Below are 23,041 nucleotides of genomic sequence, written 5' to 3'. Positions count from 1 at the left end.
GTGTGAGCAACCAACGTGGTTTTGGAGGACACATGTTCATTATGGGCCTATAAATACCCCCCCTCCCTAACTAACCCTCCACTACAATGTGTATGCGCGCAACAGGCGGGGGGGGGGGGGAACATGTTTTGCAGTGTCGTCCGTGTTGTTTCCAGCAGCTCCCTCTGCCGCTGATTGTTAATGTGTGTCATCATCTTTCCCAGCAGAAGAGGAAGTTTCCCCAACCCTGGAAGGAAATAAACACCGCTAACCACATTTAGTACAGAAACAGAAATAGGTGAGCTGTTTTTCCCCGCAATTAAGTAATTACGTTTAAAGAACTGGGACAATGGTAAAGCACATAGTGTAACCTTTATTTATTACGGGATATACGTCATACCAAACCACTAAGGTGAAAAACTGCCACATATGACAGTCGTTTTTTTTTTTTTTTTTTAAAGATATTTTACTCACAACTACATGCTTCAAATACTTTTAAATGTACTTTGTAAACAGCACTGTCAAGAAATGGGAAATAATCAAATCACATCATTTTTAGGAAGAAAAAAAACTCACTCACACAGTTCTCCAAATAAGAGTCAAAGCGTGCTGGCTTCAAGCTTGGTTAGAAATCCATCCATCCATTTTCTTTGCCGCTTATCCTCACGAGGGTCGCGGGGAGAGCTGGAGCCTATCCCAGCGGGCAGGTTGCCAGTCAATCCCAGGGCACATAGAGACAGACAACAGCCGCACTCCCAATCACGCCGAGGGGCAATTTCGAGTGCCCGATTAGGATTAGACAATTTACATTTAAATAGACTTTAAATCATTTTATCGAACAAAAATCAACTATGCGGCACGGTGATCAGTTGGAAAGCGTTGGCCTCACAGTCCTGAGGTCCTGGGTTCAATCCCGGACTCGCCTGCGTGGCGTTTGCATGTTCTCCCCGCCCCTGCGTGGCTTTTCTCTGGTTTCCTCCCACATTAAAAAAAAAAACACGCAACATTAATCGGACACTCTAAGTTGCCCATAGGTGTGATTGTGAGTGTGGCTGTTTGTCTCGATCTGCCGTGCGATTGGCTGGCAACCAGTTCAGGGTGTCACCCTGCTCCTGCCCGTTGACAGCTGGGATAGGCTCCGGCACTCCCCGCGACCCTTGTGAGGATAAGCGGCTAAGAAAATGGATGGAAAGTCCACTAGATTAATGCTTGTATACTGCTAGACCCAATAGAGCAGCTAATGTAAATCAGCATAGGCGTAATGATAATTATAAATTTTAAAACACTGCTACTTTAACACATATGGAGCATCAACACAGGACCAGAGAACACGTAAGAGATCCCTCAGCTCCTGTGAAAGCTTTCTGCGGCTGCTCTTGTAAGATCTGACGAGAAAAATGTCTGGGAAATCCTACTAGAACATCTGAACCTCACTTTTATTTAATCAGAGGCACTTTAAAAGGCGGCAGGCGTGTGCAGACTCCCATTGAACGTGTTTTGAATGGGAATTTGTTCATACTTGTGCAACCACTTCACCTCAACACTTTTTTTTGGTCCCCAATATATTCATATATATTGTATACCTAAATGAACCGTGTCTAATTCTGTTCATTCGAATATACTCCAACTAACTGATAAAAATGTATAAAAAGGCTTCTTTAGAACCAAGATACTTACGTTTTGCATATTTTGTTAGCGGTGGTCAGGTGTAACAAAATACAAATGCTTTGATGACTACACTAAAGTAGTTTTCTCGCTACTTTCTTTGAGTATTTTTATAATGTCTTTTTACTCATTCTCCCTCCATCCGAAAACACTTATCTGTACTTTATGACATGGAACGTAAGGGAAATTGTTTTTGTTGCCTATGTACATATATTTTTTTGTCCCCCCCCCCCCCCATCTGTCCGGTTATTAAAACAGGTATTTAGACACATAAGACGTCATAGATCCCAGTGTGGGCAATTTGTTCACAGTCTCCAGGTCCAAATGCACGTTCAGTCTCAAGAAACACACAATAGACATATTGTATATAAAAGATGCCTCCCCACCGCCCCCCCCAAAAAAAAATCATTTTTACTTTTGGATCTACAAATGTCTAAGAGTCTGTACGGAAGCGTATTAGCCCCCCCCCCCCCAAAAAAAAAGGTCGCGTTTCACATAATTATGTGAAATTTATCCAAGGATTATGTGAATCGTTACATATAATTATGCGAAACGCTACACATAATTATGTGAAACGTTTCAGAATTATGTGATTAATTATGTGATGTTTCACAGAATTATGTGAATCGTATCACATAATTATGTGAAATGAGGAGTGTTGAAAAGGGGAGCAAACCCTCGCTTTAACGCAGACATGGACAGAGTCAACCCGTTACGGAGGGAACTCTCTCAACACTCGAACACCGGAAGTGTAACAACAAAAACAGTCCGTGCGGAACCTCGTACCCTAACTTGCGATCCCGTAGGTGAATTATGTAGACCACCACACTCGCAATGTTTTGAAAATGCAGAAAGTTTAGTTCAACATAATCGGCGTTCGTGGCAACAAGCATTCCTGTCGGCAATCGTGACGTATTGTTTGTGTGTGTGTGTGGGGGGGGGGGACTTTCATCACTGTATAAATTTGAAATGTCGCTTCCAAATTTGACTGATTTTTTTTGGACCCACAACGATATCCTCGTCTGTTTTTCTTGGTGTAAAGGTGAATTATTGCTTGCAGAATATCTTTCTTATAAAAGATATGAAAAATAATTCAGAAATGGACGGATGAAGAAAGGATTAATGGCAGGGAAAGATGGGGGGGGGTGATAGAATGGTGCTCAAAAAGTTTGGGAAGGATGAACGAAAGAAAAGAGGTGGATGAAGAAGGATGGAAATGCACAAATGTGTGCAAGGAAGAAAGGTTGGAAGAGAAGATAAAGAAAGAAAGGAAGGCTGGTGTTAAATGAAAGGATAACAAAGGTAGGATGGAAGAAAGGAGGGGAAAAAATGTACAAGTAATGGGAGAGAAGAATGAAAGGGCGGAAGTCTGAACTAAAAGAAAAGGATGGAATTAATTGAGAAAAGAATAGAAAAAAAGGAGCCTGACTAAATGGAAGGAGATGGAAGGAATAAAAAAAGGATGGAAGAGATGATGGGGAAAAAGTGTGAAATTAAGAAAAGAGAGGGCGAATACAGCAATGGAAGAAAAGACAATTCACATGATAATGTGAATCGTTTCACATCATTATGTGAAACGCGACCTTTTTTTTTTTGGTGTTGCAGTAATACGCTTCCGTAAGTCTGCTAAAAAGTAATAAAAAAAAAAAACCTCAAGGACTGGAGTTGATTTTTTTCTTTTTTAAAATAAGTTTCTGATAACGATAAAACACAAAAGTATGCGGGACGTATGATATCCTAACAAACTTGATCCGGACTTCAGGGGGTTCACCAGAGCTTCCTGGACGCCGGGCGTCACCATGGTTACGAAACGAAGTCACTGTATTTGCGCCAAACGTCCACTTGGGGGAAGTATTTCACCAAAGTATTTGCTGAAGGCGGAACTGCACGTTTTGTTTGGATCTGATCCCGAACAATCACAGCAGCGGATCATCAATATTGATAGCAATACTTTTGACAACTTAAGTGTCTCATGAAATTGCTATATCAATTATTTTAAATAATAAAACTTCCTTTTGGAATATTAACGACTTTAACACATAAAAGGATGTGGGGTAAGTTTTTATCAACCCAGTTTTTACAGATTCTCATTGTATAGTTTTTGCCTGTAAATAAAACTGAATTTTTCTCTCTGGGATCAAGGCCAAGCTTGTCTATTTCATTTGTTTCTAAATCAATTATCGATGTTTGGAAAATGAATGGTGAACATGTGCAAAGGCTGAAAAAAATACTCAATTGCATAAATACAGCGGTATACTGTTTTACATCATTTCAGTGTGAAGGTGACACCATAGACGAGCTCACCGCCCGTGGCTTGCCGAGATCAGCCCGTTTGTTTGCAAGCGGGCTGGTGGCACGTGAAAAAAAATCCTTGGAGGCTTTACGTGGATCCAATTTTTGCATTTCCAGAGTGAAGCTCCAGGGAGAAGAGATAGCGAGGGTGGACGACTTCAAATGCTTGGGGTCAACGATACGGAGCAATGGTGAGTGTGGTAAGGACGTGAAGGAACGGGTTCAAGCGGGGTGGAACAGTTGGCGGAAGGTGTCTGGTGTTCTATGTGACAGAAGTGTCTCCGCTAGGATGAAGGGTAAAGTTTATAAAACAGTGGTGAGGCCGGCAACGATGTACGGATTCGAGACGGTGGCACTGAAGAAACAACAGGAAGCAGAATTTGAGGATGGAGCTGCCAGGCAAAAGAGCGAGAGGAAGACCAAAGAAAAGGTTGATGGACATTGTGAGGGAGGACATGAGGACAGTTGGGTGTTAGAGAAGAAGATTCACGAGATTGGCTTACATGGAAAAAGATGACACGCTGTGGCGACCCCTAACGGGACAAGCCGAAAGAAAAAATAGATTTTTGCATTGGAAAGATGCTTTCAAGTGTACAAAGCAGCATCCATTTTGCAGCTGGATGTATTTTCATACATTCGGTGGACACGCTCACTGCATTTGAGAGGGGAGACAACGGCTTGAGTTTTTGAAATTTTAAAGCCTTGTTGCAGAGAATTTTAGAGGATCAGTGGTTCGAGCATTGTTTTTGGTAAACCAGGGGTTGTGGGTTCGTATCCCACTGGGGGGGCTCCACTCCCCGAGAAGGGTTGCGTCAGGAAGGGCAACCGGTGTAAAAATTCTGCTAAACAAATATGTGCGTTCATCTGAGATGTCACGCTGTGGCGACCCCGAAAGGGACAAGCCGAAAGAAACTTCCGTTGCAGAGAATTTTAACCACTCAAATTTGGCAGAATTGTTTACATCACACGATTCTTTGTTTTATCTTTACAGTGAATTTAAGTTGTAGATAGTAAAAAGTGACCCAAAAACGCAAGAAGCGACGTCTTCGTTAATAGTGCAGCAGTGCATGCAGGATAGAAAAGTGAACTTAGAATCGATATTATTACAATGATATCGATAAATATCAATAAAAAAGTGGGCGTCATGTTATAGATATTTGTAGTGACCCTCCCACCGCCGTAGTAACTAGTGAAATGTTCTCCTCCGGAGCTCAGGAGGACCAGGCAGGCAGGCAAGCACCGCCGCTCCGCGAGCGCTCAGGTTGCGTTCACATCTGGCTTCCTGTCTCGCTCGGGGGAGAAGGCTCACCATGGCGGCCAAAAACCGAAAGCAGACCGGCAAGAACGACAAAGGGGACAAGAGTCCCCCGCTCGCTTCTCCCGGCGGCAAAAGCGGCGCCAGGCGAGCCGCCGCGACCGCTGCCAGGGACGCCAAAGCCGCCAATGGGTCGTCGGGCATCCGGCACAAGCTGGGGCTCACTCACTCCGGAGCGGCCGGGTTGGGATTTACGCTACTGCTCGGTAAACTCGTCAGCTCGACATCCGAGCTAGCTTCGATTTGCACACGCAAAACTGAGCTACACAAGCGGCTAAACTAACTTGTTCTTTTCTGCAGCGTACATTTACATCCAAGCTAACGTTAGCTAACCCGTGTTTATGTGGTAGCTACGTGAGCATTAGCCACCACTTATTTCAAATGAATTTATAAATATTTTTTCGCACATACGAACTACTTGCTTGACGTGAACTAGAATGTTTAAATTGTATTTCTGTCTGTCCACAGCTGGTCTGAGCGGATACCTTCACTGGTGAGTTGTAACGACGAAAAACCTCATTTAAGTTGACTTCACTTTTTCATTTCAGACACAATGTTGAAAAAAGATACTCAGTTAAAATTGAGAACATTAGGAAAATCTGATTACCAGGTGTGCCGGAAAAGCTCCAGGACTGGTGCATCAAAAGATTTATTGCAAATTTAAATTGCCATTGGAAGTAGCCCCCTGGAGTCAAACTCACTTTTCCCAGCCTTTACTACTGTCATGCAGTTCTGGAGGATTCTTTTATCTATCTGTCATTCATGTCTTCAAAATGGGTCCCTTGATGACCCAGTTGACCGTGCGAAAGAGGAAAACTGTCACACGCAACCAGGTCAGGTGAGTCAGGCGTTTGCTCCAGCACGTCCGGGAAGTGTCTGATGCTCAGGGTTGCCTGATCTCAGCAGATCTCTTTCGAAGCGGCGTTTAAAAAGGAAATCCAGTGGTTTGCATGAACACTGTATCCAATAGATTGTGTAATAGGACAATAACAATAACAAGCATTACGGTATATAATTACCATCATGCACTTGTTAGTCGGCCACTTTTCAAGGCCATGTTACGCAGAACGCACGATGGAAAGACGAGTTTCAAGACACAAAGTGCGGACGCTTAAATTAGAAATCCAGTGATTTGCATGAACAGTGCATCCAATAGGTCGTGTAATACTGTATGGATCATACGGATTTGAACCTGTGGCTGTAATTAATGTTGAATATTCAGATGGTTCTTCGGGCGGAATGACGCGCGACATAAGTGTGTAATCAAAGGGCCTGGACCTCCGGGCCGGCAACCTTGGATAGTTCTTCGGATGCGAATGAGGCAGAGTCTGACGAGCGAGCTCTGGCGGCGGTCCGCGAGCCCAGCTTCACCATCCGGGGAAGCCGTTAGCTGAGCGTCGACATCCAGGAAGGCTGTTAGCCTAGCTTAGGTGTACGGGGAGGCCGTTAGCCTAGCTTCGGCGTCCGGGGAGGCCGTTAGCCTAGCTTCGGCGGCGGCGGAGGCCGTTAGCCTAGCTTCGGCGGCGGCGGAGGCCTTTTGCCGAGCTTCAGCATCCGCGGCTAACGGCCTCTGCTGCCGCCGAAGGTCGGCTCGCTGACCGCCGCCAGAGCTCGCTCGTCAGACTCCGCGTCATTTCTGTACGAAGAACCATCCGCGGCTCCCAGCCCGGAGCTCCCGGGGGCCTTTGTTTACGCACTTAGGCATGTAGGCTCCCGAGTGTTCAGACTGTGTCATTCCGCCCGAAGAACCATACGAATATTCAACATTAATTACAGCCACAGGTTCAAATCTGTATGGAAGTATTCCTCCGTCTTCCCGTTTCAACCGATACTGCTATTTCTTCATCAGATGAGGATAAATATGAGAAATTAGCACTGGGCATAAATGATGTCCCATGTAATCAAGCCTTTGGAACGGCACGTAACACGTCACATCCGTCCACATACCTCTAGGTCATGTGACTCGCGAAAATGACAGCGTCCCTGAAAATTCGTCATTGTTGATTTAAAAATCTTCTCAAAACAGTATTAAATGAGAGAGGATTTACCAGTACATTGTCAAAATAGGGTACATATTACATGACCTATTGGATACACTGTTCATGCAAACCACTGGATTTCCCCTTTAATTGTTTGGCCCACATTATAAGGAGAACATTTTGAAATACACATTTTGTCACACCAGTCCTGGAAACTTTATGACTTACCCCATATACAGTCCAACATACTTCCTCAAGAAATACACAAGTTAAGAGTGTGTAATATAAATGAGGATGTAAAATAACCTGGTGCGAAAAACCACATTTGCAGACTGTCCCCAAAGAAATTTGTATTAGCCTCAAAGAAGACGTTATTGCCATTAGCTGAACTATACCAATTACGCTGTTGCGTAATATTTCACCAAGGGATAAACCATCATGAAACACAAACGTCCCGCTGGCAGTACAATACTTCAGCAGGTGAAAAGGTTTTCTTAAACACTTACTGCACCGCTATTTTTATGTGTACCTTGCTCAAAACACGACTTTAGTATAAGTTGGTACTGTATGCGCAAAGCTTCAGAGCTGCATCTAAATGACCCGACCAGAGAATTTCCTCCTCCATCAAGTGCACGCATCCGTCTCCTTATGGCTTGATCTTTCCATCTGACCTTTCCTGGCTTTTTCCACCTTTTCAGGTTTCATCTCACACAGCTCTTTGAGAATGACAGACACTTTTCACACTTGTCCAACCTGGAGAAGGAAATGGCTTTCCGGACAGAAATGGTGAATATGAGCCTTTCCAAATTTTCAAATAATAATGTTTATTATTGTGGTTTCCAGTGGTGTCGAAGTGCTGCTCTGCATCATAGTGGGAGCTAATATTTGGACCTCTTTATGTAGAATGGGACAGGTCGGAGGGGAAATTAGTACCTGGAATGACAGTAAAAGTATTTTCACCAATGGAGGCACCACTTCATAAGTTAGATTGTGTCTGTGCAAATGTTATTATACTGTTATTTAGTGTAGAACTACTCACTTACAGATTTTCAGAAATAGGAAGCTCCCCAAAGATGCCCCACTATCTATAGAGCTCGTGCACCTACATCATAAAATCATGTGACTTTTATTTACGTTGCCATATAGTCAGTCAAACACAACAAAGAGACGCTTGGCATAGAGGACCCATATTAAATGCTGATGATGATGTTTTCGCCAATAAGAAATTGAACAGTTAACCCGCTTCCCCTTGTCTTGGAGAACTGGATCTACACATGGATCTGGTGAGCAAGTCGTCGAGATTTACACGGAAAAGTTTGAATGCGTAGAAAAGTCTGGACGCATACAAATAGCTGGATCTGTTCTCAACGAGGGAGAGGGCTCATGAACGCAGAAGTGTGTTCGGCTACACGTTAACCTTTGCCGAAATCCATGGATCGTTTCAGCAAGTATTCAATATTAATAGCAATATTTGAATAAATGACCCCTGGTTTTACAGAAACGCGCATTCATTAACTATGATTGGGGAAAAAAAAAAAGTGGACAAGCGGGTCGGCTCCTCCGTAGCGTTTCCCAAGAAGTATTTGTAATGCCAAGTGGGCAGATTTGAGAACAATGCGTTTAAAAAAGATAATAAAACGGAGTCGTCTCCAAGGTACACGGAAGCGTGTTGTGCTCACACGCTAAACTTCGGTAAACTTCTCCGTGACAGACTTTTTAAAAAAATATGCATTGTTCTCAAATGAGTCCAATGCGTGTTTAAAAAAAGAAAATAAACCGCTGGGATAGGCTTCAGCCCTCGTACACGGAAGCGTGTTGCGGGCACACGTTAACCTACGTAAACCTCTCTTCGACTGACTGTTTGTTTTCTTTTTTTAAATACGCGTTGGACTCATTTGAGAACAATGCATATAAAAAAAAAAGTCTGTCAGGGAGAGGTTTACCGAAGTTTAACGTGTGGCCGCAACGCGCTTCCGTGTGCATTGGAGATGTCCCCCCCCCCTTTTTTTTTTTTTTTCAAATTTCTTCTCAAATGAGACAACTTGGCATTATAAATACTTCTTGGGAATTTGAGATTGAGAAGAATAATTCCTACCTGAAGTGAAGTGATCGCTACACAGTCGCGTGTATTTGGTTGGGCACCATCCATCACGTTTAATTGCCGGAATCCATTGATATTTTCTCGTCTTTTCAGCTGGTATTCTATAGAATGACCTCTTTGAATATCTGTCTCATCTGTTGTGACAACCAACAGCACAACAAGTCTTGAGCATTGTGAATATTCTGCTCCGGTTCAATATCCCCCACACTGTCGAGCAGCTCTGTTTGACCGGCAATTTGGCGGCGTGAAAACGGTGACGTCACGTGCACATGTTTTATAGGCACTCCAGAATTATTCATGTTTTTCAATGAATGGTCCAGTGAGTATTCTACTCACTTTTCAAGCCACACACACTGAAATTCAAAGATATTTTGATGTGATTCTATGTTTCTTGTTACCGGCTTGCAGGGTTTGTACTACTCGTATTACAAGACCATCATCGAGGCACCCTCCTTCCTGCAAGGGTTACACACAGTGATGAACGACCGCCTGACCGAGTACCCGCTGGTCATAAACACCCTCAAGAGGTTCAATCTCTACCCGGAGGTGCATTCTTTTTTTTCGGGGCGGTTTTAATTTAATGTTTAGAGCAGGTTTTATTTTGTATCTGTCATTTTTTCCCCCCGATAAGAATAGAAATTACACTACATGTTCAACAGCAGGGACGGGCCAACATTTTACACTAAGGGCCACATACTGAAAAACTGAATTGTGCATTAAACTGGCAAAAAAAAAAAAAAAAAATCTGTATGCTGCGGTCAACATCTGTAAAACAGTTAAAGTATTGAAATCTGAGTTTTGTGTTTCGGGTGACAAAGCAAAAATTTTAAATGAAAAAACATTATATCTTACAATATTACAAAAAAACCCAAACTGAAATAGCAAGACATAGTTGATGATGAATGTTAGTTTGGGCGGTTGTCTTTATGTGCCCTGTGACTGACTGGCGACCAGTTCAGGGTGTAGTCTGCCTTTCGCCTGATGTCGGCTAGGATGGGCTCAAGCGCTCTGCGACCCTGAACAGGTTAAGCCACATGTGTCAAACTCAAGGCCCGGGGCCAGATCTGGCCCGCAAACGTGAATCATGTGTATCAACTTCCTTGATATTTTCTTTTTTTTCCCCAAATCTGTACCAAAATTTCAAATTGTCATATCATAAATGATAACGTTGAGCTATTACAAGCATTTCCGTCTTACCAAACAACAACAGTTGGAAAAAAACATTACCCTTGATTTCCGATTCCAAAACTAATTCATAAATTTCATATGTAAATATGATGAGGCGGTTAAAGATTTTTATCGTTTCACAGCCATAATGGCCGTTTGAGGGGAAACTGCAAGCACAGTGTGGCCCGCGGCAAAAAACGAGTTTGACACCCCGTGGGTTAAGCGCTTTTGAGAATAGATAAATGGATTTACAGCTTTAGATGGCCATTGATCTGAATTCTTGCTGAGACAAAAAAATATTATAAGAGAAATGAAGCCTTTCACTGACTGTTTGTTTGTGTGCATGTGTACTCCCCAGGTGGTTTTGGCCAGCTGGTACCGGGTGTACACAGCTGTCATGGGCTACTTTGGGGTTCCCACCAAGATGTGCTGGTCTATCAACCGAGGAGAAGGCCTGACGCCCGTGGACAGTTGTGAAGGTACTGGCAGTCGCCATGGAGACTGTGTGTCGTCTCCAAATACACAACAACGCGTACACACGTAGCGAGTGTACACTGTGGTGTGTAGGAAGAAGAAAAGCTAGGACTGAAGTCCTCCGAAATGAAAATGGGACACAAACACTTTTTTTTTTGGGAGAGGGTTCGCTTATCGATTAGCCGAGGTTTACATAAATGTGATGCAACGGACTTGTTTGATCTTTGTGATATTTTGGGTACAGTTGTGAGTGGAACAAACAGCGTGAGGTCTTGTGAAATATTCTGAAATGAGGTCAAATTATTGATATGTGGAGAACTCACTGATATTCTTGAAACTCAAACAACTTGAAATTCAAAATGGTAATATAACTGTAATGACACAGGGTGTATGGTAATACATTTTCATACTTAAAAGAAAAAAAATCATAGTTGATAGAAAATGTGTCATCGTGTTTATTTTCTATACTATAGAAAGGATTGTGCTGGATTCTTAAAAGATTGTCATTATTAAAGACTGACCCCACAATTTGTGATTTTAATTAGCTTATATGTGTTGCTCGAAAAAGTACGTCATCAATTTGGGTTAATATACCATTCATTTATATATTATGGTTTATTTTCTCCTCAGTCGTTACAATCTCTCCAGTATTACACACAAATTAATGGTGTCCTCTTACTGTAGATGCTTGCATGTAAATGTCATCCCTTTGAATGTCACTGGTTTCACAATGCAGTATTATGTCCTTTCCATAAGTCCCACCTGACCATTTGGCTGTTCATATTTATGATAATATTGTGTGTGTCTATTTCAGGCTTGGGTGACCCGGCTTACTTCTACGTGACTTGTGTGTTCCTGTTGAATGGGTTGATGATGAGCCTGTTTTTCCTTTACGGTGCTTTCCTCAGGTAATCATTCCGGTTCGACTGGGAGTAGAAACAATTATGAGAAAGATGATTTGACATTACTAATTGTTCGGTTGGAAACTTGAATACATTTTGTGACTGGTTCGGGTTAGAGGCCAGAGGCAGTCGCTTCGGTCAGGTCCCATATCTATTTGCTCGGACAAACAACTTTGTGCCAGTTTTTTGTGACACACAAAGTACACACCTTCGGTAAATAAGTCCCTTCGTGTTTCCCGTTCAGCGGCAGCCGTCTGGGGGGCGTCGTGACCACCGTGTGCTTCTTCTTCAATCACGGAGAGGTGGGTGCAGGCTATTTGAAATGTTAACGCTGGAATAAAACAAAACAAAAAACAGCTACTTCACATTTTGTATGTCAGAGCACTCGTGTGATGTGGACTCCTCCTCTGAGGGAAAGCTTTGCCTACCCCTTCCTGGTCCTGCAGATGCTGTTTCTCACCATCATCTTGAGGTACGCACCCTTCCCATCATGCTTCCCATCTTTTTTTTTTTTTTCCCCCTTTGAAGCCATTGGACATAATAAAAGCTACAACATCAAATTGAATCGAATGGAATCCAGTACAAGAACGTTCCATTCCGGGACGCACTTTAGACTGGTCAAAGGGATATGTAGTCAAAAAAACATTCTCACTCTTATTTACACCTTTTGGATATTTAGAGTCTTGGGTGGTCTTAAATTACATGTTGCGCCCGTGCGCCATCGCACTCGCAAATCTGCACCCGAGCACGAAAAATCACGCGCGTAAAATTTGTTACAAGTAGAAATACATAGATATTGAAAGACGTCGCTTATTTTGTGTAGTCTTGAGTCAAGACTAAGAATAACTGCGCACTCGTTGCACTTGTCGCACTCTCAGCGGACATGCAAACCGATCCAGCGCAGTGATCCACAGCCTGACCACCACCGTTTTCTACATTTTTTTTTAACCATGTAAGCGCATGGTCTCTAACAAACTGCTGCTCAGTGTGGAGTTTGCGTGTTCTCCCCGTGGCTGTGTGGGTTTTCTCCGGGCACTTCGGTTTCCTCCCACATCCCAAAAACATGCAACATTAATTGGACACTCTAAATTGCCCCTCGGTGTCCTAAACAACTTCCCAGTTTATTTGACACCGCCCCCCTCCACTCTTAAAGGGGTACACTCGTAATTACAAACAGAACACACACCCGCAACTTTATATCTGCGGACATGACTGACCACACTCATACATTTTTTGGTTTATGTGGTGCGGCCATGAGTTTTTCTGCCATTAAAAAATCTGAATCGTTGGTGAACAGTATATCAACATTGCAGATGTGACAGCCAATTTTAAATGTCAGCGCTTTCACAAAAAACAATCAACTGTATTTGTAATTTCATGTGGACATTTGGCTAGAAAGTAAACCCTGGAGTCTGTAGACAAAATGTATGGATGGATGTATTCTTACGAACTAATTTGGGATTTTTCATCCCGTACTTTGTGATAGTCTGGGCTCTAAAGGTTATCTTTATCAAGAAACCTTTGATGTACCTCTTGTATTGATCTAGTATGTAGTAATAATAGTTCTTTTTAGTAGTATCTAATGAAGTGTCCAGTGGGTATCTGTGTAGTTTTTCACCCACTCTGTCTTTATCTGCCCCCCTACCACCAGGAGCCGGAACCCAAGCCGGATGGCCTTATTCGCTTTGGGCGTCTCCACGTTGTGCTTCATGTTGCCATGGCAATTTGCCCAGTTTGTGCTGCTCACTCAGGTAAGGAGCAAGACAGACAGAAAGAAAGTCCAAATGAGTCATTACACGTTTTTTTTTTTTTAATAGGACATCACATATCAAATCAACACATCAGGGTTTTAAAATCCTTTTCCTTTCTCAGGTGGCTTCCCTGTTTGCTTCCTACATCCTGGGTTATCTCAGCGCAGCTAAGCTGAAGTCAGTGCTGGTAACTCACATGGTACAGTTGATATTTGATCTCCAATTCAGTCATCCTCACTTTACCGCTGATTTTTAGTCATTTTTCAAATAGATTTTTTTAGAGGCGGGACGGTGGATCTGCTTGTAAAGCATTGGCCTCACAGTTCTGAGGTCCTGGGTTCGATCCAAGACCCGCCTGCATGGAGTTTGCATGTTCTCCCTGTGCCAGCGTGAGTTTTCTCCAGGCACTCCGGTTTCCTCCCACATCCCAAAAAGTATGCAAGATTAATTGGACACTCTTAATTGCCCATAAGTGTGATTGTGAGTCAAGCTGTTTGTCTCCATGTGCCCTGGGATTGGCTGGCAACCAGTTCTAGGTGTACTCCGCCGCCCGCCCGTTGACAGGTGGCATAGGCTCCACCACTCCCTACGACCCTTGTGAGGATAACCGGCAAAGAAAATGGATGGATGATATCCATTATTCTTACTCACATCACAGGCGCGCCGAATCTATTCCAAGCTATCTTCGGCCGAACCTTTTGCCTTTTCATTTGGGCACATATAAGCAAGCAATCATTCGCACTCACATTTGCATTTTTGAGTCTTCGGTTAACCTGCCACGCGTGTTTTTGCAATTGGGGAGAAAATCAAAGTACGTGGGGGGAAACAGGGAGGCACAGGGAGAACATACAAAGTCCACACGGGGGAGGTGGGGCTTGAACACCTGTCCTCAGAACAGTGAAGCAGATGTGCACACCAGTCGTACACCGTACCTCCTAGAAATGATCTTTCTATATCACAGATGATTCCTTAATTTCATATGATTGCCCCTAACTGTACTGAACTGATTCATTTCCGATCCCTTTTAAATCCCAACACTCAATGCAAAATGGTTGCCACTCAAGCAGTTAAAACTGCATTGCTGATGAATTGTGCTCAATGGCGCCTCCTCTCTTTTGTCTACAAAAACTGCAGATCACACTGGCTTTCTGCTTCGTGCTTATGTTTGGCAACGCCATGCTGCTCACGTCCTTTTACGCCTCCACGCTCGTCTCAATTTGGGTGAGTCGGTTCAAGATGATGATGTTCCTTTTTTCCAATTCAATCTATTGAAATCATTATTTTATTTCTCAGGCTATCATTGCGTTGAGGGATTGCTTCACAAGGGTCTTTAGAAGTGGCCTTGTCTTCTGGGTAAGATTATTTACGTCTCCTTCTAATAGACACCATGTGATAAAAATATTTTTCTTTTGTCTTTCTTAGGTCATGCAGACTTTGGTTTGGCTGGGGTCCACTATTCTACTCAAATTCCTGCTGTCCACCATTCTCGGGGCTTCAGATGATGTATTTTATTGTCTCTAAAAGTTACTGTCATATAATTAAAAAGATTACCTTCCCAAAAAGGATAAGCAGCTCAGAAATTGGATAGATGGAAGTGCTACTTTTAGAATTGCTGTGATGTATACTAGACTACTGATTAAAAGGTATTGCCGGTTAAGTACAGTTTTTACTGTCACTTTCAAAGTTATATACAGTGATGCCTCGGTTCTCAACCACAATCCGTTCCAGAAAAGGGTTCGAGAAGTGATTTGTTCGAAAACCGAATTGATGTTTCCAATTACAATGAATGGAAAAAGAAATAATGCATTCCAAGCCTGAAAAATTTGGCTTTTTAAAGCTTTTTTTTTTTTTACCTTTTCCTGATAATAAACTGCATAATAGAAATAAATGTATAGTTTAAATACTTTATGTAATAAAATAATTTAAGAAATACATTTATTTTTTGCTTAAAATGTATGCTTTAGTAGTAGAGTACGTTAGGCTGGGAGTGCATTGCCGTATTTGTAGCGACTCGGCCCCCAGCCTTGTAAACTTTTTTTTTTTAACAAAAGTGCAGAATAACATCAAAACAAGCAACTTACCCTTTTTGGAGCCACGATTGGGGTTTAATACGGTTGTCCTCCATGAGAAGAAAAACAACAGTCACTACCCGGACACGTCTGTGTACAGAGGCTGCATTATACAGAATAACAAAAGTGTGCTGGTTGTGCCGTGGGCGTTATCTCATTTATGTTTTTTTTTTTTTTTTTTCGGGGGGCGTTCGAATTGACAATAACAGAACGCGTCGTGGGTGGGTTACCTGCTTGCGCCGCGCGTAATCTTATTTCCGGGTTTTGTCGGGGGCATTCGAGTACTGATTTTCGTTCGAAAACAGAAGCAAAAAAATCTTGAAATTTTAGATCGAAAATCAATTTGTTTGAAAACGGAGATGTTCGAGAACCGAGGCTTTACCGTATAAATTTTTTATGTCCTGATCGGCTGTCAGATCAAACAGAATGGAGCATCTATATCTGTTTTCTGCCAGAACAGTTTTATTGTTGCATTACAGTTCCAAGGCTTGCTCCGTGATTTAAAAAAAAAAAAAAATTAATATTGATGTTTATTGTGTGCCGATAAGTTGAACAGAACAAGGTTTCGAGAGGGAGAAGAATACAAAGACAAAAAAAAACATTAGGGATCATTTGTATTACTCCCCTTCAACCCTGATCATTCAAAAAAAGCGATTGTAATTTTAAGTTATTATTGTTTTCATTGGTACTTTCTCTTTAATAAAGTAAAGATTCATTAGTATTACATGCCCGGAGTAAAACTCTTAAGCCTTGCTGTGATGTATGACTATTTTAGGTTCAAAAAGCCGTTGTCATATTTAGCACTAGTGACACATTAAGAGGTACTGTCCCTCTAAAAATTACTCCTACTTGTTATATCAGAATGTTAGGGTTATTACAGTGTTATTATTTGTTACTCTCCCAATGAGTAGCTGGAGGAGTCACTGTCATTTTTTTGAACTTTTAACAAAATACATTTTTTTTTTTTTAATTTATTGTGTGTTTAATTAGACTTTACACACTTGTTCCCCAGGCTCACATCAGTGGACTAATCAAGTCCAAGTTTACTAACTACAAGGACTTCCACACGCTCATGTACACGTGTGCCGCCGAGTTTGACTTCATGGAGTGGGAGGTGAGACCGAAATTGTTGTGTGCGGGTGTGCCTGCGCCCAGAATGTGTGTGTGTGTGTGTGTGTGTTTTTGTCCTCTAACACTTTTTCCTTTTCTGACCAGACTCCTGTACGCTACCTGAAAACGCTGCTGCTGCCCATCAACTTGTTGCTTGTAACTTTGATTGGAATCATGGTAAGTAGTTAAAAGTTAAAAGAAATCTTAAGATTGCGAACATAAAAATACACAAGCTGATCCCCCCCCCCCCCCTCACTTTTCAGACTGTGCAAGATGTTATCCGTTTCCTCAGGGATGGAAGGAAGGCATCTGATCAAAATAATGATCCTACTGACAAGGACGTTGTGAGGTCAGCTGATGATGTGACTTTACTTCAATGTTCATTAGATATATCTTCACAGTCTTAACAGGAACCTGTACTTTACATGTCGTGTTATTAGTCTTTACACTGATTTGATTGGTCTGATTGATCAGCCAATATTTGGCATTTGCTGATCCGCTGATCAATTTTTGATGACATAATTTGCCGATCTGATCAGCTCCCAGAAAGACTTTTGCTCTGTGTCATCGTCTTGCACAGTATATCTGAATTCAAAAGCTAGTTCAGCTTTCACAATTGCACTGTTAGACTTCTACAATATTATAATAATATTATCATTAAAACAATTGTTTAAGGGCAGAATGGTGGATCAGCTGGTAAAGCCTTGGCCTCACAGTTCGGGTTCGATCCCGGCCCCGCCTGTGTGGAGTTTGCGTGTTCTCCGCATCCCTGTGTGGGTTTTCTCCAGGCACTCCGGTTTCCTCCCACATCCCAAAACATCCAACATTAACTGGACACTCTAAATTGCCCCTAGGTGTGATTGCGAGTACGGCTGTTTGTCTCGATGTGCCCTGCGATTGGCTGGAAACCAGTTCAGGGTGTCACCCTGCTCCTGCCCGTTGACAGCTGGGATAGGCTGCAGCACTCCCCGCGAGCCTCGTGAGGATAAGCGGTAACGAAAATAGATAGATGGATATTTTTTGGGAAAAATTAAGTACACGAGTATATATTGCTCAATCTTGTGATCTGATCAGTGATCAGTTGTCAGTTTTTTTAAGTCTGTGATCGGCCCCAAAAATTGTGTGTAAAGCCCAGTGTGTGTGTTCATTTGATAATTACTTGTCATATCTTTCACAATAAAACAAAGGTTAATAAACATTAATGACAATTTTTTTACAAGGTAATCCATCTATGACAATTTTTGAATGATTTTAATTATTCCTTCAAATTTTTAGCCTTTATTTAGATGCCATCTTATACACAAAGTCTGAGCACACATATAGTAAAACACCCAAAAATTGAACGCACAAAACCTTAAGCAGTGGCAGTGCCGTGCAATGGATATAATCGACTTGTATTTCCACAATTCACCTTCTACTCTCTGTTATAGGTGTGAAGTTGTCACAAAAGCGGAGGTGAGTGAGCATATATATTATATTATATATTGGTAAAAGGGAAATACACCTGCAACGTGGCAATTTTGAGGATGCGTATTATACTTGAGTAATTACGATAAAGAGGATACAGTAAGTGGTACAGGAAAGTGATGGGTGGATGGATTTTTGTGTGAGCGTTTCCTATGTGGTCCTGCAGATGGCGTATCACTGCCTGCAGCTGATGGCCTTCACCGTGTTGGCCATCCTCATAATGCGCCTTAAGCTCTTCCTCACGCCGCACATGTGCATCGTGGCTTCGCTGATTTGCTCCAGACAGGTGACTCTAGAACGGCAGCGCCCCCGCGGTCGCACGTTAACGTCGCTGAGCTCCGCACCTTGCCGACTGTGTTCTCAGTTGCTGGGCTGGATCGGAGACAGGACCAAGCATAGGGCCGCCGTCGTCCTGGTGCTGGCCCTCATGGCGGTGAAGGGAGCGGCCAATCTGAAGGCCCAGTGGGGGATTATCGGGGAGTTCAGCAACATGCCTCAGGAGGAGCTGCTGGACTGGATACAGGACAACACCCTCCCTGGTGAGGAATAGCATCAGACTGACACCATCGTAATAACTTCATTAACTGTACAAGTGATGTTTAAACTAAGCAGCATTTCAATTCTATTCATTGTCTTACATACATAAAAGATGTTTACGTTTGGGGTATTCCCTACCCACTGTGCCCCAGACACAATAGTGTATACATTACACTCGTTTATTTTTCCCCCATGTGTGTTATGTGACATAGACGCTGTATTTGCCGGTGCGATGCCCACTATGGCCAGCGTGAAACTGTCCACAGGTCGTCCCATTGTCAACCATCCCCACTACGAAGACGCTGGTCTGAGGTCAGCGCGAGTCACATGACCACGTTGTGAATGAACTGTGAAGGGAACATGTTGCGTTGTGATGTGTTGTTGCACCCCTCAGGGAAAGAACCAAGCTGGTGTACTCCATGTACAGCCGCATGTCTGCAGACACTGTCAAGAAGAACTTGAACAAGTTGGGAGTTGATTTCTTTGTTCTGGAAGATTCTTGGTGCACCAGGAGAACCAGGTACGGCGTGCCACAGCACACTAGGGCTGGGACAAAATAGACATATTGTATCTTACTTGTACCTCGTAGTTACTTTTGTTTTAATGGATTCAGTGTCGACAACTTTGGAAAGTGAATATTTTGTTTTGAACAGATGATTGACTTTTTTTTTCTTACTGCAGTGAGACTGGTGAAATAATTTTGAAATAAGACTATCATTACCAAGTTCCAAAAGGCCTTCAAAATAAACCAGATACATTGAACAGATGAAAGAAAATAAAAGATACTAGTAAATTCAACATCCGACTATCATTACTTTGTTTGAATAAAACAATTGTTGACCACATTCAGAGATTCTATGCTTTAAACAGCTGAGTGGCAACAAAAGTACATTTTAACTTTTTTTTCAGTGAAGACTCTAAACAACTTCAACAATAAAGCCAGCCGTTGTTGGTTTGGTTTTAATGAAAAAAGTACTAAGTAAAAAGGTTTTAAAATGAACTTTGTTTAAAAAAAGATGATTGATTAAAGTATATTTTCACTTTTTTCAGATGAGTTAGTTATTGGCAGCCTTTGCAAATATTATTTTCTAAGCAAAGAAGTGAAATAGAAGTGACGGTATGTTCAATTGTTTGGGAAATCCAAAATTCATGCCAAGAGTCAAGCTGTATGGAAGTAAATATGTGCCACCAGAATTTGAATTTGAATTTGAATTTTCAATAATTGTATTTCAGTGTAACTTTTCAATATTAACAATTCTACCGGCTACAATTCGCTGCCTAAAATTCACCATCTGTGCCACCAGGCAGGGTTACTTCAGGTCAGAAGCGAACAGCCAGCCAATCGCAGTTACGCGTTCTTAGTCACGTGACGTCCCATACTAAGAATGCGTAACTGGATTGGCTGGGTGTTCAGTTCTGACATGAAGTAACCCTGCCTGGTGGCACAGACGGTGAATTTTAGACAGCGAATTGTAGCAACTATTGAAAATGTGATCTCTTTACATTTCAAATTCAAATCCTGGTGGCACATATTTACTTGCGTAAAGCTGACCATTGTTTAAGAAACGCAAGTGTCGAAAACATTCTAAAATTAACGTTATACTTTTGTCAGTTTTCTGCATAGATTAAAGCTGTTTTCTGACGAAGAGTGAAAACTTTAAGAGCCTCGACTGTCATTTATTTTTACAAACCAAGTGTCGGCAACTTTGGAAATCAGTGTTATACTTTTATCTTCGGTTTAAAACATTTTCACTTTTTCCGCATGATAATGAAGACTCAAAGGACTCTCAATAATAGACCCAACCATCGTTACTTTATTTTAATAAACCTGCTGCGGACAACCTTTAAAATTAATTTAAACACATCGTTCACATTAAAAGGTTTTATTTGCAGCCTTTGTCCCCTGAATGAAGTGCAAAGATTCACAATACCGTTTAGAATAAAGCTTTTGTTACTTTGTATTTTTTTTCCTCCACATTTCACAAGGCCCGGGTGCAGCATGCCGGAGATCTGGGACGTGGAGGACCCCGAGAACGTGGGTAAAATTCCCCTCTGCACTCATATGTCCACGAACCCGCGGCCCCACTTCACCACCGTCTTTGCCAATCACATCTACAAAGTCCTTAAAGTGCCCAAAGAGGTCAGATAACGGCACCCGACCTCCACTGTTTTTTACCCCCCAAATCCTCAAAACTCCCATTTTTTTATGCAGCGACGGAAGGAAGGTTTGTTGCAGGATTACTGTTTTTGATTCCTGAGGGAAGGAGTGAATTCTTTTTTTTTTTTTTTGTCTACAGGCCTCTTTTACAACGAGATTATCAGAGCCGTAGTTGTATTTATTCACGTGGCTTTCACACAGAATCCAGTGAAGCAGGATATTGTTGGGTCCAACAATCATATCATGAGAATTATGCCAGTAGGTTGTTGAAACAGTGATCCAGTAAATTTCAAGGATCATTTTTCCACGTCCTCCTTTTATACAAAGCACCCAAAACTGGGATATTGATGAAATTTTAGTATTACCGTAATTTCCGGCCTATAAGACGCGACTTTTTTCACACCCTTTCAAGCGTGCGGTTTATGCGGCGATGTGGCTAATTTGTACATTTTTTCTAACGGCCGGAAGGGGGCACTCGAGCGGAAAAGGTAAGAGTGAGACTGAATATATGTGCCGAGGAAGTGACTTTTACCGGTCCGGTATGACGGTCTGAGCGCTCCCGGTGCTGCAAAGTCTCTTTGTGAGTAATTCGCATGCACGTATATTTTGTAAATTTCCGGCCAGTCTGAAACATCCCCATCCATACTTGAACATGTGCCATTCGATAACTTGTCGCCGAGTGTTCATGTTCGCTATGGACGTCTCAGAAAGACAAACACGGGGAACGTGCATATCTGTGTATATCTTTTTTTATCTATCAATTTTTGTTTTAAGGTTAGGTTAGGGTTTGGTTATAACGTATGTTACCTCCCTCTATGTAGAAGAAGGGGAACTATGAGACCTGGAGATTTCTCAGTCAGCGTCTCCTACGTACCCAGAGTTCCCCTGTTAGTAACGCATGCGCATTCATCACAAGGAGACTTTTCAGCACGGGGGAGCGCTCAGACCATCACACCAGCCCTGTTTGCGCTGTGCTAGCGATTTACTGCCGTGTCTTAGAAATTTTTACCAGTGTTTTTTTTTTTTTTTAACCGGCCCTGTTAGCATGGTGTTAGTGTTAGCGCGGCGCTAGCGTTGGTTGTAGCACGCGCGGTGGCGCAGGCGTTAGCATTAGCACAGCGGCGCTAGCGTTAAACTCACTGTGTACCGTCTTTCTTTGTTAATATCTCGTGTTTCAATGTCCGTTTCAATGTGGGCACTTGCGGCTTTTACACAGCTGCGGCTTATGTATGTACCAAATGGTATTTCCTTTACAAATGTACTCGGTGAGGCTTATTACCAGGTGCGCTCTGTAGGCCGGGAATTACGGTATTCATTTGTGTCTTACACACAGAATCAAGCAAGTGCTATCCATTTATTCCCTTTGTTACACCTTGGATACTACCTAACTTTGTGAAAGTTCCCTACTCACATGTTGAATATAAATGCCTGCCTAACCTTTTGTACAGCAGTAATTGACTATTTTTGTATCGTTAATTTGTGGGCTCTTTTCTTTTTGTTGTTGTTACAAAAATGTTCTGAAGTTTGACAGAGGAATTACGGCATGTAAGACCTTCATTGTCATGTTGAAGAAATGTGGACTTTTTTCAGTTGCCCTGTTGTGTAAAAAAAGAAGAAAAAAAGCACACCTCCACTGTTGTTTTTAGCCTCTTTTACTGCCAAACTAACTGTAGCGGTTCATCACATCCTAACTGTAGCAGCGTGTGGAAGAAGCAAAATACGCAAAAATATTAAGATAATGCAGTGCGAGGTGACTTCAATCGAGCTTAGCATCGCAGCAATGCGCTAAACTCGTAAGCCTGTGTGCCAAAGGGAGCATGAAAACAAATCCACAGAGCTTTTTTTAATATATGTTTCCAATTGTTTTTAATGTACTGTACTTGCTGGTCAGCGCATTGCACATTTTAATAGTTGTTTTGTATCGAAATAAAGGGTGCAATGAATATACTCGTATTTTGTCTTGATTCTATGCATAACTTTGCAGGATTATTCATCATAATGTTGGTGGAATAAGTTCTGTTCTGTTTTACTGCTTTTAAAGACATGTATAAAGGCAGTGTCCAAAAAGTAGTTTT

The 23,041-nt window shown here is 42.1% G+C and overlaps 1 protein-coding gene across 1 annotated transcript; it reads left to right on the top strand.

Moving 5' to 3' along the window:
* The first annotated feature begins 5,146 nt into the window (after positions 1-5,146).
* On the top strand, positions 5,147-22,909 carry dpy19l1l (dpy-19-like 1, like (H. sapiens)). The gene is made up of 22 exons (XM_061820977.1): positions 5,147-5,457; positions 5,720-5,744; positions 7,929-8,016; positions 9,740-9,877; positions 10,857-10,977; positions 11,787-11,880; positions 12,119-12,176; positions 12,255-12,346; positions 13,526-13,625; positions 13,747-13,824; positions 14,760-14,846; positions 14,919-14,978; positions 15,048-15,128; positions 16,707-16,808; positions 16,910-16,981; positions 17,068-17,153; positions 18,235-18,259; positions 18,438-18,557; positions 18,636-18,810; positions 19,021-19,120; positions 19,203-19,328; positions 20,795-22,909. The coding sequence occupies exons 1-22, from the start codon at positions 5,247-5,249 to the stop codon at positions 20,955-20,957; spliced, it is 2,202 nt and encodes a 733-aa protein (XP_061676961.1). The 5' UTR covers positions 5,147-5,246; the 3' UTR covers positions 20,958-22,909.
* Positions 22,910-23,041: the final 132 nt, after the last annotated feature.

This window comes from Syngnathoides biaculeatus, chromosome 5, assembly GCF_019802595.1.
Source record: "Syngnathoides biaculeatus isolate LvHL_M chromosome 5, ASM1980259v1, whole genome shotgun sequence".
NCBI classification, from domain to species: Eukaryota; Metazoa; Chordata; class Actinopteri; order Syngnathiformes; family Syngnathidae; genus Syngnathoides; species Syngnathoides biaculeatus.
Note: the sequence above shows the minus strand (reverse complement) of the source record. Positions and strands in the feature narration are given on the sequence as shown.